Here is a 15,868-nt window from a genome sequence, read left to right on the forward strand (position 1 = left end):
CTGTTCTTAAGGAATTGACAGATTAAGGGCAGTGGTGTGGTGAGAATGCAGCACACTAATGAGGACTCGGAGTTGGCTAACAGGTGAAGGTGCGATTGTCAGGCCCTGGACAAAGATAGCACTCACTCAGCAGACCAATACCTTGGCCCTACCTATACGAGGAACTGTGCTGTCCACTGGTTATACCAGGAGAAAGTAAAATGTATGTGTCTTGGCACCCATGGCGCTTCTGCTAGTGTAGGACAGTGCAGTCTAACAGTGTAAGAATCACACAGAAGGAAATGCCAGCACCAGGACTGGAGAGATGGCTCAGTGGTTAAGAGCATGACCGCTCTGCTTGAAGACCCAGGTTCAATTCCCAGCTCCCACATGGTGGCTCACCACCATCTGAAATCTTAGTCTTAGGAACCCATGGCCGTCCCTGGCATTGCATGCACACAGTGCACAGACACACCCATGGAAAATACACATACAGGTTAAATAAGAAAGAAAAAATGCTAACAGTGTTTTGCTAAATTCTACCAAGAGTCATGACAGTTAGTGTTTGTCAGCATGACCTTGACCACAGCTAGAAGCACTTGGGAGGTGGGCCTATGGGGTTTATCTTGGTTGTGTTAAGTAATGTGGGAAAACTTTTCTTAATTGTGGGCAGGAGCCATCCCCCACCCCCAACCTTCCGCATGGGCCCCTGGAGAGACCATAAAGTGGGAGAGAGGGCTGAGCAGCATCCATCAGCATCCTGCTTCCTTGCTCTCCTCAGTGATGGCCTGGGCCTTGAACCATGAGCCATTGTGTGACACAGTAACCCTTTCTCCATAAGGAGCTTTTGTCCAGGTATTTTCCTCACAGCAACAGAAAAACGCAGACAAGAGGGCAAAAGGAATCCTACAAAGTCAGTGTCAAGCTCTTTAAGAACCATGATGTGAGCAATAAGACTAAAAAAAAAAAAAAAGAACCATGATGTGCTGAGGGACGAAAAGGGCTCAGCCAGAGGTAAGACAGGTCGGGGTAGCTGAGGATGGAGGGAGAGGTCTTACTATGGAGCAGAAGTGGAGCAAGGTGACGAATGAATGGGTGGGAAGAAGAAGTTCCTGATCTTTTACATTCTGTGATAGACAGACAGGAGGACCTTCGAGTTTGAGGAGAATTACTGGCTCTGGTAAGTGTTCACTTGGTTAGTTGTGATCACGTACAGAGGAAGATTCTTAGATAATCCTGAAGATCAGCCTTGCGGGTTAATGGGTATGTAGGGAGGGGTGTTTTAGGGAGAATGTCTCCATGCAGTTGGGGCTAGAAAGGGGCCTGCAAGATCTTAATGTATTTACTTGGACAGTTATAATTGGTGTTAGAGATACCATCAAGATTGTCTTGTTTTGTTTTAAAGATTTATTTTTATTTTATGTATTTGACTGTTTGGCCTGCCGTTTAAGTGAGTGCATGTGAGCCTGGTGCCCAAAGAGGCCAGAATAGTGTACTGGGTCCCCTGGAATTTGGGTTGCAGACAATTGCAAGCCACCGTGGACATGCCGGGAACTCTGCAAGAGCAGCAAGTGCTCCTAAGTGCCAATCTGTCTGTCCAGCTCACTTCAGAAACCACTTTCTAAGGTTGGCTTATTTGTACTTGTGTGTGCACAGTTGCCCTGCGGTCCAGAAGAAGGCCCTGACTCCCTGGAAGCTGGAGGTACAGGTCGCCGTGAGGTGCCTGTGTGGGTGCTGGGAACCAAAGGCACGCTCTCGGCAGGAGCAGCAAGTGCTGACGCAACGAGCCATCTCTAGCCCACTTTCTAATCATACGCCCTGTAAAATTGAGATTGAAATCAATTGTAGATTTTTAGGTTTTTCTACTTCATAACATTTTAATACGATAAATACATTTTGTTACCTGTCTTTCAAAGACCAGCATAAATAAATTAAAAAAAATAAAAAAGCTTTTAAAAGGCTGATTCCACCCACCACCCCACCCCACCCCCGCCAAGGTATAACCATACATCGTGAACAGATACAAACGTAAGGAAGTAGAGTAGGACTTCCTGCTGTGTGCCTCTCAGTTAAATGCAGCATTTTCCTGTCACTTTGGGATGAGTATTTTTAAACCATGGTCTTCCTCCCTAAATATGTAATATACATTTCTTAAAGCTAAGACACATACTTCTATAACCATCAGGTCAAACAAATGTCTTTTCAGCATAGACAGGGCAAAAAAAGGCTTCTCTACACTTCTCCCCAGTACCAACCACTGATGACTGTTTCCAGAGTGGAGGTTCTCTGCACATACAATGTGCTTTATGTGAGAGTTTGATTTGCCATTCCTCTGCTTTTGTTTCGCTGTGTGGTGCTGGCTGTCTTGGGATTTGCTCTGTAAACTAGACAAGCCTCAGATTCTAGATCCAGCAGCCTCTGCTTCTGAGTGCTGGGGTCAAAGGCGTGCACCAGCCCTGCCCAGCTTGATAGGTTGGTTTTTGGTTTTTTGAAAGTTGCTTCAGAGATGATTCTAAAAATCTGTTTGCACTAAAATGTCTCCGTGTTCTAGAAGATGCTTCATTGTTGAGATTACAATGCAATTTTCAAATTATTCAAAGTACCAACATTCTAGTTTATTACCCTTTACACGATTTGTCTCCGTCGCTGAGAGACGCCACACAGACAGCCAAGGAAACCAATGAGTATCTGACTAAGCCCAAACAGGAGCTCGAGGATTCCAACAAGCAGGAGACTCATAAACACTGAGAAGTGGAAAATCCTGTGTCTGTCCTCTTCAGAGTTGGAGTTGGGTATTTTCAAGTTACTGACCATGTTGTTGATGGTGGGGTTTTTAAAATCAGTAGGAGGGACACAAGTGTCATTGAAGAACCACAGCAGGTTGAAGGATTCAGGACGAAAGTTACTAGAGGGAAAAGGAAAAGGATTAGATATGCCTAAGACAATAAAAACCCCAGCCTAGTACAACCCAGTGTACCCAGAAACCATAACATAACCATGGTCCTAGTGCTTAAAACCCTGTCTTAACACATTGTGTCATTCTCCATAGACGGCTGATCTGAAGACACGCCATGTAAGACTGAGGCTCTCTCATGTCAGCATGCAAATAAATACAGCGTCAGAGGTGTGAGCCTGTCTGTGTAGCCTTTCTGCCACACACACACACACACACACACACACACACACACACACACACAGAGAGAGAGACAGAGAGAGACAGAGAGAGAGACAGAGAGAGACAGAGAGAGAGAGGGTTGGGGGAGAGAGGGGGAGAGAGGAATTTTTCACATAGACCTGCTCTGAGGCGATATGTGATTAAAATGACGTATGACTCTTCTAGCATAACAGGAGAAGCTTTTAGTCCTAACACATCTTCTCAAGATGATTGGGGGTGGGGGTCAATAAAATGGAGTACTCTTAGGGAGACACATTTCTAGATCCCAACAACTGACTTTGGACCTGAGAAAATAACAGTATTTGCAACACATGGCCTATGAGCCTATGGATTTCCCTGACACCACAGGAGAACACCTAGTCTGGGAGGGGATGTCAGTGCTGCTCTCACAGCTCAGCCTACTACCTACCAGCTCAGTGAGCTCCTGTTATTCCATGAGGGTTAAATGTGTTCAGTAGCTGTGGTTGGCAGTTCAAATTTTCCTAACTATTAAGGGAATTTCTTTGGGTTTTATTTAGTTCACGGTAAAGGCTGCCATGCAAATTTTGAAAAACCATTTTTTACTATAGGTGATGGAGGAAAACAGTTTAATAAAATACAAAAGTTAAATCTGGCTTTCCGGAACTAAGTGACTAATTAGAGATAGCTAATAAATTATGTTGGTCTTCCCGTTTTTAAAATGTATGCCTAAATTTAGACACAGAATTGTCTCAATGGACCATTTATATGTAACTTTCAATGCTATGTGTTACTGCATAGTTGAAATATTTTTATTCCTGTCTATAAATGTATAGCATGGCCACATGCATTTACTAGCTGCTGTTTCTTTTGATTGATTGATTGATTGATTGATTGATTGATTGATTGATGATTCAAAAGTAAAAAGGCTGGAATGGTGCCTCCCTGCAAACAGCACTTTCTGTGAAAGCCGGAGGGCCAGACTTTAGATCATCAACACCCATATGAAAACCAAAGAGATAAACCCAGCATTGAGGAGGACAGCTGTCACCAACCTCTGGCCTCCTTACAAGTTGGCACACGTGCACACCTATCCACACAGCACCCGCAAACATTACAAAGGCAGGAACATCATACACAGAGTATTTAAGCCATCTATAGTTCACAACTGATAGGATAGGTTCAGACCAGACGGACAGATGTTTCAGATCACGTCCTTCCAGAGGACCCCAGTTCAGTTCTCAATACCCAGTAGGAGCACCTCACAACTGCCTGTAACCCCTGTTCTACAGGGCTCCATCCCCTGTGGCCTCCAGTACAAACACACACACAATAATAATAAGGGTCTAGAGAAATAGCCCAGCAGTTAAGAGCTTTTGTTGCTGTTGCACAGGACCTGGGTCCAGATCCCAGCATCTACATGGTGGCTCACAAACTATTCCTAACTCTAGATCCAGGGGTACAGTGCCCTCCTCTGCTTTCCATGGGTACTGCATACATGGGTGGTGCACTTGCATGCAGGCAAAACAATTCTTTTCTTAAAATTTAAACAAAAATTGTGCAGATTTGTAGAAAGTAAATGTTCCCCTCACTCACCCATTACTGTACCCCAAGGGTCTAAATGAAGTATATATTCCCAGAACTTTTAAGAAACATGAATGTTTACAAAACGTGTAGAAGCCACCTGAGATAGACGAGACCCTTCAGATGAGACCATACCAGAAGCACTCAGGACGTAGCAGCCACACCACCTCTTTGTGAGGCGTGAAGTATTGCTATCAGTTTACCAGGTCCCTACAAATGTTTGCCCAGTAGTCAAAACAGCCTAACAGTTATACACCACAGTTGGCCACAGCTACGGGAGACAGTGTGACAAGCTCAACTCACCTTAGGTTTTTCAATGAAAATTCACATGTGACAGTACTGTTGACCTGAGTGTTACAAACTAGAGGTCCTTCCAAGAGAGCCCGGATCGATACCAACATGCAATACACGGCACCAATGACTGTGATCACACTCAAGAGTGATGAAAGAAACATCTGGAAAACAAAGCAGGGCGTTCACACACATCGCTGTAGGTCCTGCGTCTGTTTCAGATTTTCCAGCAGCAGCCTGCAACACTTAGTCACTGCTCTGCAGTCAGTCTGTGCTCCTACATCTTTTTCCCCTTATTTGTTGGTGTACATATGAGCATGGTATTGGTACATGTCTGTGTGAGTGTGTTCTGCACATTCATATGTGTTCGTGTGCATGAGGGGTGTAAACCGGAGGCTGAAGTCAGGTGTCTCCCCACATCGCTTTCCATTCTCCAACTTGTTTTTGAGGCAGTGTCTGTCACTGGACCTGGAGCTGAATGAGCCATTTCGCTATGCTAAGCCAGCTGGCCCCTGAGCTCTGGCATCTATCTTTATGCCCCTCTAACACTGGGGTTTTAGGCAGATGCCACCTCACCTAACTTTTATGTGAGCCTTAGGGATCCAAACTCAGATCCTCATACTAGGATGTCAGACACTACTGACTTAGCCATCTCCCCAGTCCTGTGTGGTCCTGAGACATGAGAGTGCAGTTTAATTACAGTTGCCAAAAGATACTTACACTTGTTGATGTCTCTGAAGAATCTCAACCTCTGTATTCCTGGGTTTATGAATTCCTTCTGGCCACTGAAATCTGGTTCCTCCTTTCCTATGGTATATAGTTCTAACTTACATTGAACCTCCACTAGACCTTAACTACCTAAACTTTTATTTCTGGACTCTTGGCTTCCATACATATTTGACTGATGTTGTAAGTAGTCAGTGGCCAACATCCTGAAGTAATCAGTCAGCAGCGGAGTTGAGAGCATAACTGCTCAGCTGGGCACACTGGAGGGGACGTGTTGCCATTGGGACCCATCCAAGGCAGGGTGAGAGGCATCAGCCATCTTGGTCTCCACCCATCAGACGCAGGTATCACTTTATTCTCCCAGTCCAGTGTGACAACTAAAAGCTATCTCAACAATGCCACATGTCCATTTGGAGTAGGGGCGGAGGCTCTAAATATGCCCATAGTTATATAACCATTGTAGTGGCTATTCCTGGTTATCAGCTTGACTATATCTGGAATGAACTACAGTCCAGAATTGGAAGGCTCACCTTTGATCCTGATCTTGAGGCTGAGAGATACAAGTTTCTAACCCGGATCTTGGTATAGAGATCTTGAGGCAAAGTGGCTATGACTCTAAGGCAAGGAGATCTCTGAGTTCAAGGTCACCTGGGACAAAGCAAGTCCCGGACCCAGGCGTGTTGGTACACACCTTTAATGTGGGACACACCTTCTGCTGGAAACCTATATAAGGACATTGGAAGAAGAGTCTCTTTTTTTGCCTGCCTGCCTCATGGGACTGAGCCACCTCTAGATCCTTGAACTTTCATTCACAGCTGCTGCTGATCATTGTTGGAGAGTTGGACTACAGACTGTAAGTCATCAACCAATTCTCTTACTATCTAGAGACTGCCCATAAGTTCTGTGACTCTAGATAACCATGACCTAATCTGTGACCTAAGATAACCATGTGGAGGGAAAGTGTGTTCTGAATTCAAGTCACACAAACGATGTGAAATTCAGCATGAAAAAACAAAAATGTTGAATGTGCCCCCCCCAAGAGAGTTGTTAGTTGTTTCACAGAGTTGTTAGTGATTATGATTATTTCAAAATCAAAAATGAAAATAAGAGAGCATTTTTTCTTCTCTTATTAGCTCCTAGAGAGCTGTATACTGTGTGCTTCAGACCCTTGATGAATAGACAGGTATACAAAGGGCATGTTGCCTCATCTGCAGTATTCCTTCAAGCAACCCTAAAAGGCACATCTATTGGTCTTCTCATTTTGGAGAAAAGTAGAAAGGAAGAGGTTGACAGCTTGTCGGGAAACTCATCTAGGAAACACTCATGTTCCCATTCGTGTCCCTTAGCGTCCTTAGCTGGAAGCACACAGTAACAGGAGTTAGGATCAGTTGTTAATCCTGATTCTCCAACACTACTGTCATTTATACAAGTTGCCAAATTTACTCATCAAGAAGAGCGGCTGTTACCTCTGACCTATTCCTGAGTGAGCTGTCATTCAAGTGATTCAGCAAAATCTTATCATACTGAGAAACAAAGCAAAGGGGAAGGAAGAAACCATGAAACCATGAAACCGGGAAGGCCCTGCTGACACGTTCCTGCCCTGCTGAGAAGGGAGGAGAATTTTATGCCACCTTGGCTTTATCTTGACCCAGAAGCACTAACTATAACTTGGACACCTGACTGCCAGCACTGGAAAGCTTTGCTAAGGGGGAGGGGGGCTTATGACATTGATATAAGCAGGTAGTCACTATTTAAATGACTAGAACTATTGGTAATGGCATAAATAATGTTATAGAATGCCTCTGTGTCCCACCCCGCTGCCCCCCGCAGCCCTGGCAGATCCTCAGCTACAAACAACCCATGAATACGTGGAACCATGACTGAATTATTTTCAAGACTGGTGTGAGCAAAACAACCTCACTTAAAGCCAGAATCTACATGAAAAGAGCCTCTGTCAAGGACTGGAAAGACGGCTCAGTGATTAAGGGTGCAAGCTACTCTTCAGAGGACCCAAGTTCCGTTCCCAGCATCTACAGTTCTGCATCCTGTAACCCCAGCTCCAAGGCGTCCAGTGCCCTCTTCTGACATCCTTGGCACTGCACTCACATGCACATACACACAGAGAGACAACATAATTGGCAAGTGACAAATAGTTCCCATCTGCTTGTATCCTCAAGGGAGACAGAACTTTAGGGTCATTGTTCACGAAAGGATACATGCAAAAACATTTTAATAGAAAGTGGATTTGAGGAAAGCTCAAGTGTTCAGATACTTTTCCAGTTCAGAGAATCAGAAATAAACCAGGAGGTTTTGAGAACTTGTGAGTATCATGTAGAAGTGAGGTCAAGACAAACTGCACCAAGCTATGGCAGTTTAGGAATGAAAGTGACAGTCAGTAGAAACCAAAGTACTAGGAACAAAGACAGACTACAAACACTGTGGTTAAAGTGACCATTGTAATCCTAAATGAACAGAATGCCGGAAGCAGGCTCTGTTTAAAAAACAAAAACAGGCAAACAAAAACCACACTTATTTTCTGGGACTAGAGAGATGGCTCTGCAGTTAAGAGCAATTGCTGTTCTTCCAGAGGACCCAGGTGCGAAACCCAGCCCTACACAGCTCCAGCTGACAACCTCTTCTGACTTCCACAGGCATGGACATAAATGCAGGCAAAACACCCATATACATAAAGTAGTGATTAAAAAAGGAACCCCACAACCCACCTTCTGTGGACATTACTCCCTTTAGGACAGTGGTTCTTACCCAATGCCATGTTGGAATCACCGGGTGCTTCCGAAGAATTAAACACGCAGAATCTTGGGGACCTCTCAGTTACTTGAGTTTTTTAAATCTCCGTGTGTGTGTGTGTGTGTGTGTGTGTGTGTGTGTGTGTGTGTGTGTGTTCCCATCTGATTGGGAATCATTGATTTAAAACCTTTATGCTAAGCTCAGCCCCATGTATTTATGATGGGTGGGTACTTGCATTGGTCTATCCCAGCCTTAGAGAATTAGACCCTCAGTGTCCTGTTCATGGCTTATATAATATAAGGACTGAAAAATCAAAGGAATCTGCTGGGTTTAGAAAATACTCAATATGCTACCCTGGTGATTTTTTTTTTTTAACCATCAGTGTTTTGGTCAGTAACAAGACCTGCCAGTCATGGTGACACATGCCTTTAGTCCCATCACTCAGGAAACAAAGGCAGGTAAGTCTCTGCACGTTCAAAGCCAGCCTGGTGTACATAGTGAGTCCCAGAACAGCCAGGGCTACACAGAGAATCTGTCTTTAGATAGAAAGAAAGGAAGGAAAAGAAAAAGAAAAAGGAAACATCCTCCATCTTATTAATTATTAATTAAAATAAATTAAGATCTGGCTATTGCCCACATTAGGAGTTTTGAGGAATTAAATATGGTAGGTATTAAATGTTTCAAAAATACTTGTCTACTTTAAAAACAATCTGAAGTAATTATGAGCAATTGACCTGGCAAACTAACACTCACATGAACACACACAAAAACTGAGGGTCCATTTGTCCTAAGTATTATATAGAACTCCAAACAAGATTTGAAATGGAATACAGTTCTGGATGCGATGCGAATTCTCTCTTGCAAAGCTTCTGATGCTTTAGATGAACTGAAGGCTGAGGAAAGGATCAAAGGCTAGCTCCAAAGCTAGATGTCTGCGAGACAAGGAAAGGTCTCCTGCCACTGTCTACGTGACTATTTAACCACCCCCGACAGTGTTGCCCAAGCCTTAGGCCCGGCAGGAGCTGATGAGTGGGAGGGTCGACGTTCCAAGCCCACTGCCTCCTACTCACCCCGGTCTTGTTATTACAGCACGCTCTTTTTCTTGCTGCCAGGGACATCGCTGTTGCCGGGATGGCCTGGAACGAAAGTTTCGGGAAAGATGAGTACTATCTCTTCTCATCAGATCGAAACCCAGTCATCACCGCCTTCCATTTCTGACCCCTTGGGAAATTCCGGGCCCAGGAGAACGAAAGAGGAAATCTGATCTGATCTGGCAACATCGTTGTGCCGAGAACCTTCACACCAGCTCCAGCCCTAAAGACTGTCATAGCAGTTAGGAAGCTTTCTGTCGGCGCTCCTGTTTACCATATCGGCTGCGGCCTCCAGGATTTCAAGTAGAGTGGGATGGCTTACTACTGCATAAGTTTTAGAAGGAATCTTAAAAGAATTGGTTCTGCCACCCAAATCTACCTTTTATTCTCTGTCTCCCACTCCCTCCACCTTTCTCTCCCCTGCTAGCTCTCCCCTCCCTCTCCTCAAGTTACTATAACCTGAAGCCATATCTAATTTCCTGTAAATTAAACAAGTCAATCTGGGAAGAGGGAAATGGACAGTTTTGTTTGCCTGCCTTTGACAGGGACCAATTCACCACCACTCCCTCTGGTTAATCACTCTTAATTCTACACCCCAGACCATTATCATCTTACCAGGGTTCTCAAGCTTTTTTTTTTTTTTTTTTTTTTTTTTTTTTTTGAGAATGACTGTTGGTGGGGGTTGGGAATTTAGCTCAGTGGTAGAGCGCTTGCCTAGCAAGCTCCAAGGCCCTGGGTTGGGTTCCCAGCTCAAAAAAAAAAAAAAAAAAAAGAAAAAAAAAAAAAAAGAGAATGACTGTTGGTCCCCCATGCCCTTCTCTGCTCCTGTATCCCTAACGAGTACTGATTATACTTTACACTGATGTTTAGCCAAGCCCAGCCTTGGCTCTGCTAAACTTCTCTACAGAGAGATGGCCTCAAACTCCCAGAGATCTGCCTGCCTCTGCCTCCTGAGTGCTGGGATGAAAGGCAGGCAGAAGTTTGGTATATATTGCATTTCGTCCTGCTGAGGAGAGCTGTAAATGATATCACATTATGAAGAGTTTTCTATTTTTAAAAAGAATTCTATCAGCTATGGCTAGAAACTCTTTTTTTTTTTTTTTTTTTTTTTTTTTTTGGTTCTTTTTCTTAACTAAGAGTTTTGTATCACTGAACGGCAGGATATCAGTGGCTTCCTTCCACTTCCAAACTTTTAGCTGTGGTGGGTGCCGGTGCATCCCAGGTACCCTGGAATGGTTCTCCCACTGCTGCTCTGCTAACAAGACCAGGCTCTGTAACTACACACCAGGTGTCGGAACTTGACATGCTTTGGTCTGTGCCACCCTTGTAACAATCCTCAGACAGAGCACTGGTGTGTGGCCTGTTCCCCTTCCCCCATGTTACCAAACAGGTGGTGTAAGTTTGAGGAGTTTGCAAGGAAGTACGAGAGTTCAGAGCCAAGCTAGGCCCCACATTGACCTGAAACTCATAAAGCCACTCACTCTTGGCTCCTGGAACCCCAGCACCCTTGCTTATCTCAAGTTCCCTCCAATTGCCACACACACACACACACACACACACACACACACACACACACACACACACACACTCCTACCCTCCTTGTCTTCCATATCTAACTGGTTTTTCTAGAACAGATTTATGTCTCTCACATAAATCAGCAGCTTTCCCCAGCACACGCCACCCCGTCCAATGGAATGCTGACTTCATGTCACTTCGTGTTGTTGCTTTGTTTATACACTGAACACTGATACCTTTCCAACTCAGAAGCCACACATACAAATGGATGTCCCAACCCCCCCTGGGCCCAACTGAAAGCCCAGAGGAAAGGGAAAAGAAATCTTTGCCATCATTTATACACTAAGCTCTTTTTTGGTTGTTCCCAGAAGACACTGCTTTCAGATCTTACATAACAAATCAAGTAGAACAGGAACCAGTGAGTGTGTCCTTTCCCACCTCTGTCACGTCATTTTTATAAATAAAGTTTTATTGGAACCCTAATCCATTTGCACATTACCTGTGGCTACTTTGGTGTTAAAAGGATTGAATATTCCTAAGCATATTTGAATGCTTGAGAGTCTGTAAAATTCGGTCTTCTCTTCTTTTTACAAAGGACTACAGTTTGTTTTCTTTGGCAGGAACCCATGCTCTCCTCCCGTTCTAGAAACTGTACAGTTTCATCAAGGAAGCACACAAGAGCCTTAATTAAAAACTGTGTTAGAAGCCGAACTCTGGGGAGCCCTCTAGGCTCTTGATCATGAAAGCAACACGCAAAGCCATAGCCTGGCATGAGCCTAGATGCTCTCTGTTTTGTAAAGACTTTGCATACAATCTTCCAATCTGTTTGACTGACAGCTACTTGTTTTCCACTAAGATTTAATAACTGGCTTTGAAAAATTACCCTTACATAATGGGTAAAATCAATAAAAAGAACGAGTTAGACCAGGCTTGTAGTTAACATTATATAAAGTAAGAGAGCCTTTCTGCTTATCGTTTTCAACAAACGTTTTCAGATGCTCTTAATGCTTGATCAAGTAACATTTATATCAGCATTCCCCCTCCCCTTAGTAGATAATCTTAAAGATAATTAACTACATGATGTTTTACTTGGTTACAGTTTGAAAAGATAAAAAGGTTCATCTCTGATTGGGGTCGGTCGTAAAGTCATAAAATAAATTACTTCATTCAGGACTCAATAATGAACCCCAGAGGTTGTGTTTTGCAGTTTCCTGTAAGATTCCCACCTCTGAAGGATGCTAATTTTGAATGTAGCAACTGCCCAGAGGTTTTAAGGACTGACCAAATGCTCGACACACAGTGACTCCTTCCTTACAAAGTGTCCTGCAGAAGTGAGAGTTGACAGATGTCACAAGAGATGCAATTCCCCAAGGAAAAGACTGCTTCATCCTTCTATGTGAAGCCAAGCATCATGAGAATATGCTGGCCTTCAGAGCGCTGCTGTTAGCACCTTGTGGGGCTAACCTCCAGCCCGAGGGTCTGCATATGAAGAGCATCAGTCTTCTCCATGAGTGTGATGCTCTAATGATCTTTGGTTAATATTTATTGAGGGAAGGCAGATAGGCCAGACAAGGAGTCCAGATTCTCTGATGTGTTTCGCGGGTGTGTGGACTTCTCTATGACTCAGCTTCCTGGTCCTTTTACTTTATGGATTTTATCTTTGACCTCTGTGGCCTGAGACAGAGATTGAGGACTGTGGTATTTAACTAGCTTTGGCATGAGGTAAATCTAGAACTTGGTTTCACACCCACTGTGTGACTTGGCCAATATAGTCAACCTTCTGTTTTCTGGCATATAAAGTACACATGATAATTGCAGTCAAGATGATTATAGGACTGAAACCAGGCAGTGTGTAGGCTAAACTAGGCTCCCCAGTGGGATATCAGCAGATGAATGCTCTGTACCCCCTGTGCTTTTGGTCTGTCTACCTTGTGCTCTTGTAGCAGGTCTTTAAAATATTCTCTCCTGTGCTTTCGGCAATGCCAATTCACATCTACAGACAGCTAAGTTTTTCTAAATGGCTAGGAGCTTGGCAGAAGCTGCCGGGCTCAGGCGTGCTCCGCAGGCTTCTGACTTTTGACACAAGGTTTAGAGGAGGCCAGACCTGCAGAGGAGGCCCGCCCTGCTCACCTTCCAGGAGCCTCCTAGAGGACAAGATACCTGACCCTTTCCTCTTCACACTGGTCAGCCTGGAAGAGAGCTAGCGCAGCAGTTTGAAGAAATAGCCCAGATCTTTGCAAAAGCTTTTCCTGTGACTGTCTACCTGGAACAGATGGCTAGATCGCTCCTGTTGGCAAAGGCAAAAACGGCAGCAGCCTGTGGGAAGACTCCTGGGATGACTACAGCGCCAATGGGCTCAAATCCAGGGGGTCAGCTGGAGGGCACGGGTTTATATACTGTGGCCTAATAGGCTTAATGCTTAGGGTTTGTGGTTGGTTGGTAGCTGTTTTGGGTTTTTTGGTTAGTTGGTTGGCTGGACTTTTGAGACCCAGTGTCATTATGTAACCTGGGTGAGTTGGGACTTGGTATCCTCTGATCTCATCCCCCTCAGTGGTAGGATGCCATGTGTATGTCACCATGCTCCGCTCTAACAATATTGTTATGTAAACTGAGGGAGAAAGTCAGTAGCAGTAAACTGGTCTCCACTGACTAGCGACCCATAGGTGGGAAAGGTGCTCAGGGATTAAGAGCACATTCTGCTCTTGTGAAAACCCAGGTTTAGTCCCCAGCATCCACACTAGGAGGCTCACAAGTGCCTTTAACTCCAACTCCAAGGGACCGTATGCCCTCTTCCCACAGGCACTTATATGCATCATGCACATACATACACACACACACACACACACACACACACACACACACACACATATATATACATTGCATATTCACACACAACATATATTATACATATGTGTATGCATATATACACATACATTACGTGTATGTGTGTCTACACATATTATAAATTTGGTGATTCAAAGATGAGCTTTATGCACCCATATAAGCTCATGAAGATCCTGGATGTGGGTAAAGTTGGAGAGAAAAAAAAGAGTGAAATGAGGGCGGGGATATGATACTTCTCCAATAAGTAAATCCAAGGAAGAACTCCTCTTTTTATGTTCTGAGTTTCTCTAATATTTGCTTCTGCTTCATTATCTGCAAAACCATTGTAATCTCTCTCTCTCTCTCTCTCTCTCTCTCTCTCTCTCTCTCTCTCTCTCTCTCTCTCTCCTCCCATGACCCCCCGGCACTAACTGTGCCCACTGGTGTACCACACAAGTGATAGACAAACAAGAGCAGGCTCCTGGGTGCTGAATTGTCAACTTGAACATCCCAGTCCCGTTACACAGACAGCAAGCCAGAGCCCGAGGGTAAGTGAGTCAGTGACGGTGATTATCAAGGCGGACCTATGGTCTTTCCTGGTCTTCTGGATCTGAAAGTTGAATTCTACAAGTGTGTTCTACCCAGACTGGCTGCATCAGAATCTCCAGGAGGCGATGAGAAACCTGAGTCTGGTGGTTCACTGTGAAGAACACAAGAATTCTGTGTTGTCCCACCCCGTGTCAGATTTCAACAAGGAACTCCCATTCTCCACCATCAAACTATAAAACTGAAGCTTTCTGGGGTCTATGTAATCGTCAAAGCAAAGAGTCCTTGAGGCCAGACACTGGCTTAGTTGCTCTCCTGTTGCTGTGCTAAAACACCATGACCATGGCCAAGCAGCTTATAAAAGAGACCCAGGATTTCCATCTCTGTCTTAGGGCCAACTCCCTTGAGAAGCAGGCTAAGGCTCACTATGATGTCTCCAAGACTGCTGTACACAAGAGTGCTTCTCATTCCCACAGAGCGGCTTCCCACTGCTGCCACCGTGGGTCTTTATACCTAGAAATCAGAGTGGGGCAAAGGGAAAGAGGCCAGAGAGTATGTGAAGCTCCAAGTTCCATCCCCAGGACCATGTTTAAAAAAAAAAAAAAAAAGAAAAACTGAAATTCCTTAATGTTAAATAGTAAAGTTCAGGAGTGTCATCCTGCCTGTGAAGAAACGCTGTAGGTAATGACTTAACCTACTCCTGTCAACTTCTTGCCTTAAGGTCCTCAAGATGGACCATGGTCTTCTTTACATAAATTATCAATCTTTGCAATGTAACAGTATAAATTGATGGTAATCACATTCCTAACCGTGTCCTGTGAAGGTAGAGTTAAACGCAAGGCTGAAAGTCATAGTTAAAGGCATCTGACACCCTGCTCCAAATTAGTTCATGTAGGTATTACTCACCATCACGCCTGCTCCTATAATCCCCGGGAACCACCATTCGTAGCAGGAGATGGGGTTTTGAGAAACCGAGTCTGCCTCCACTAAGCTGATGCCCAGGGGGATACAATTGATAACCACTCCTAGCAGGACCAGAATGAGCAGGCTGAAGCCATTGCAGGATGTCCACCCCTCACAGCACGTCATGGTTTTCCTGGTTCAGTTAGGATCCTCCTCAGAGTGGCTGGGCTTGTGTAGCGCTGCCTGGCCTTTTATCCCCATGTTCTGGTTAAAGTTTACCACTTATGAAAAATGAGCTGTGGAAAGCAGTTCAGAGTCCAGTAGGGCAGGATGTTATTATGAGGATTATGACGGGAACCAATAATCATATTATGATAGGATGAGGGGGGACAGGCAGGAGAACAAACCTGTGTTCGCTGTGTGGCAAATTTACACATGAATGTAGTTGAGTTAAAAGTGATAAAAAAAAATGGGCTTGTGTGACATAATTCCTAAAATATCCCTTTACTGGTGAGCCTTGTGAAAAGAA

At 44.3% G+C, this 15,868-nt stretch overlaps 1 protein-coding gene across 1 annotated transcript; it reads right to left on the reverse strand.

Annotated features, from left to right (window-relative positions):
• Window positions 1-1,371: 1,371 nt before the first annotated feature.
• Window positions 1,372-15,574, reverse strand: Tm4sf20 (transmembrane 4 L six family member 20). The gene is made up of 4 exons (XM_032901477.1): window positions 15,343-15,574; window positions 9,532-9,597; window positions 5,000-5,151; window positions 1,372-2,884 (listed from the first exon to the last, which is right to left on the reverse strand). The coding sequence occupies exons 1-4, from the start codon at window positions 15,523-15,525 to the stop codon at window positions 2,605-2,607; spliced, it is 681 nt and encodes a 226-aa protein (XP_032757368.1). The 5' UTR covers window positions 15,526-15,574; the 3' UTR covers window positions 1,372-2,604.
• Window positions 15,575-15,868: the final 294 nt, after the last annotated feature.

Source organism: Rattus rattus, chromosome 4 (assembly GCF_011064425.1).
Source record: "Rattus rattus isolate New Zealand chromosome 4, Rrattus_CSIRO_v1, whole genome shotgun sequence".
In the NCBI taxonomy this organism is placed as follows: domain Eukaryota; kingdom Metazoa; phylum Chordata; class Mammalia; order Rodentia; family Muridae; genus Rattus; species Rattus rattus.

Excerpts from the sequence above, each read along its gene's own strand:
- Tm4sf20 (XM_032901477.1), bottom strand. The coding sequence starts at position 15,525 with ATGACGTGCTGTGAGGGGTGGACATCCTGCAATGGCTTCAGCCTGCTC. Across the intron at positions 9,598-15,342 it reads TTATAGGAGCAGGCGTGATG|GCCATCCCGGCAACAGCGAT; the intron begins GTGAGTAATACC and ends CTTTCGTTCCAG. Across the intron at positions 2,885-4,999 it reads TTTTCATTGAAAAACCTAAG|TAACTTTCGTCCTGAATCCT; the intron begins GTGAGTTGAGCT and ends TTTTCCCTCTAG.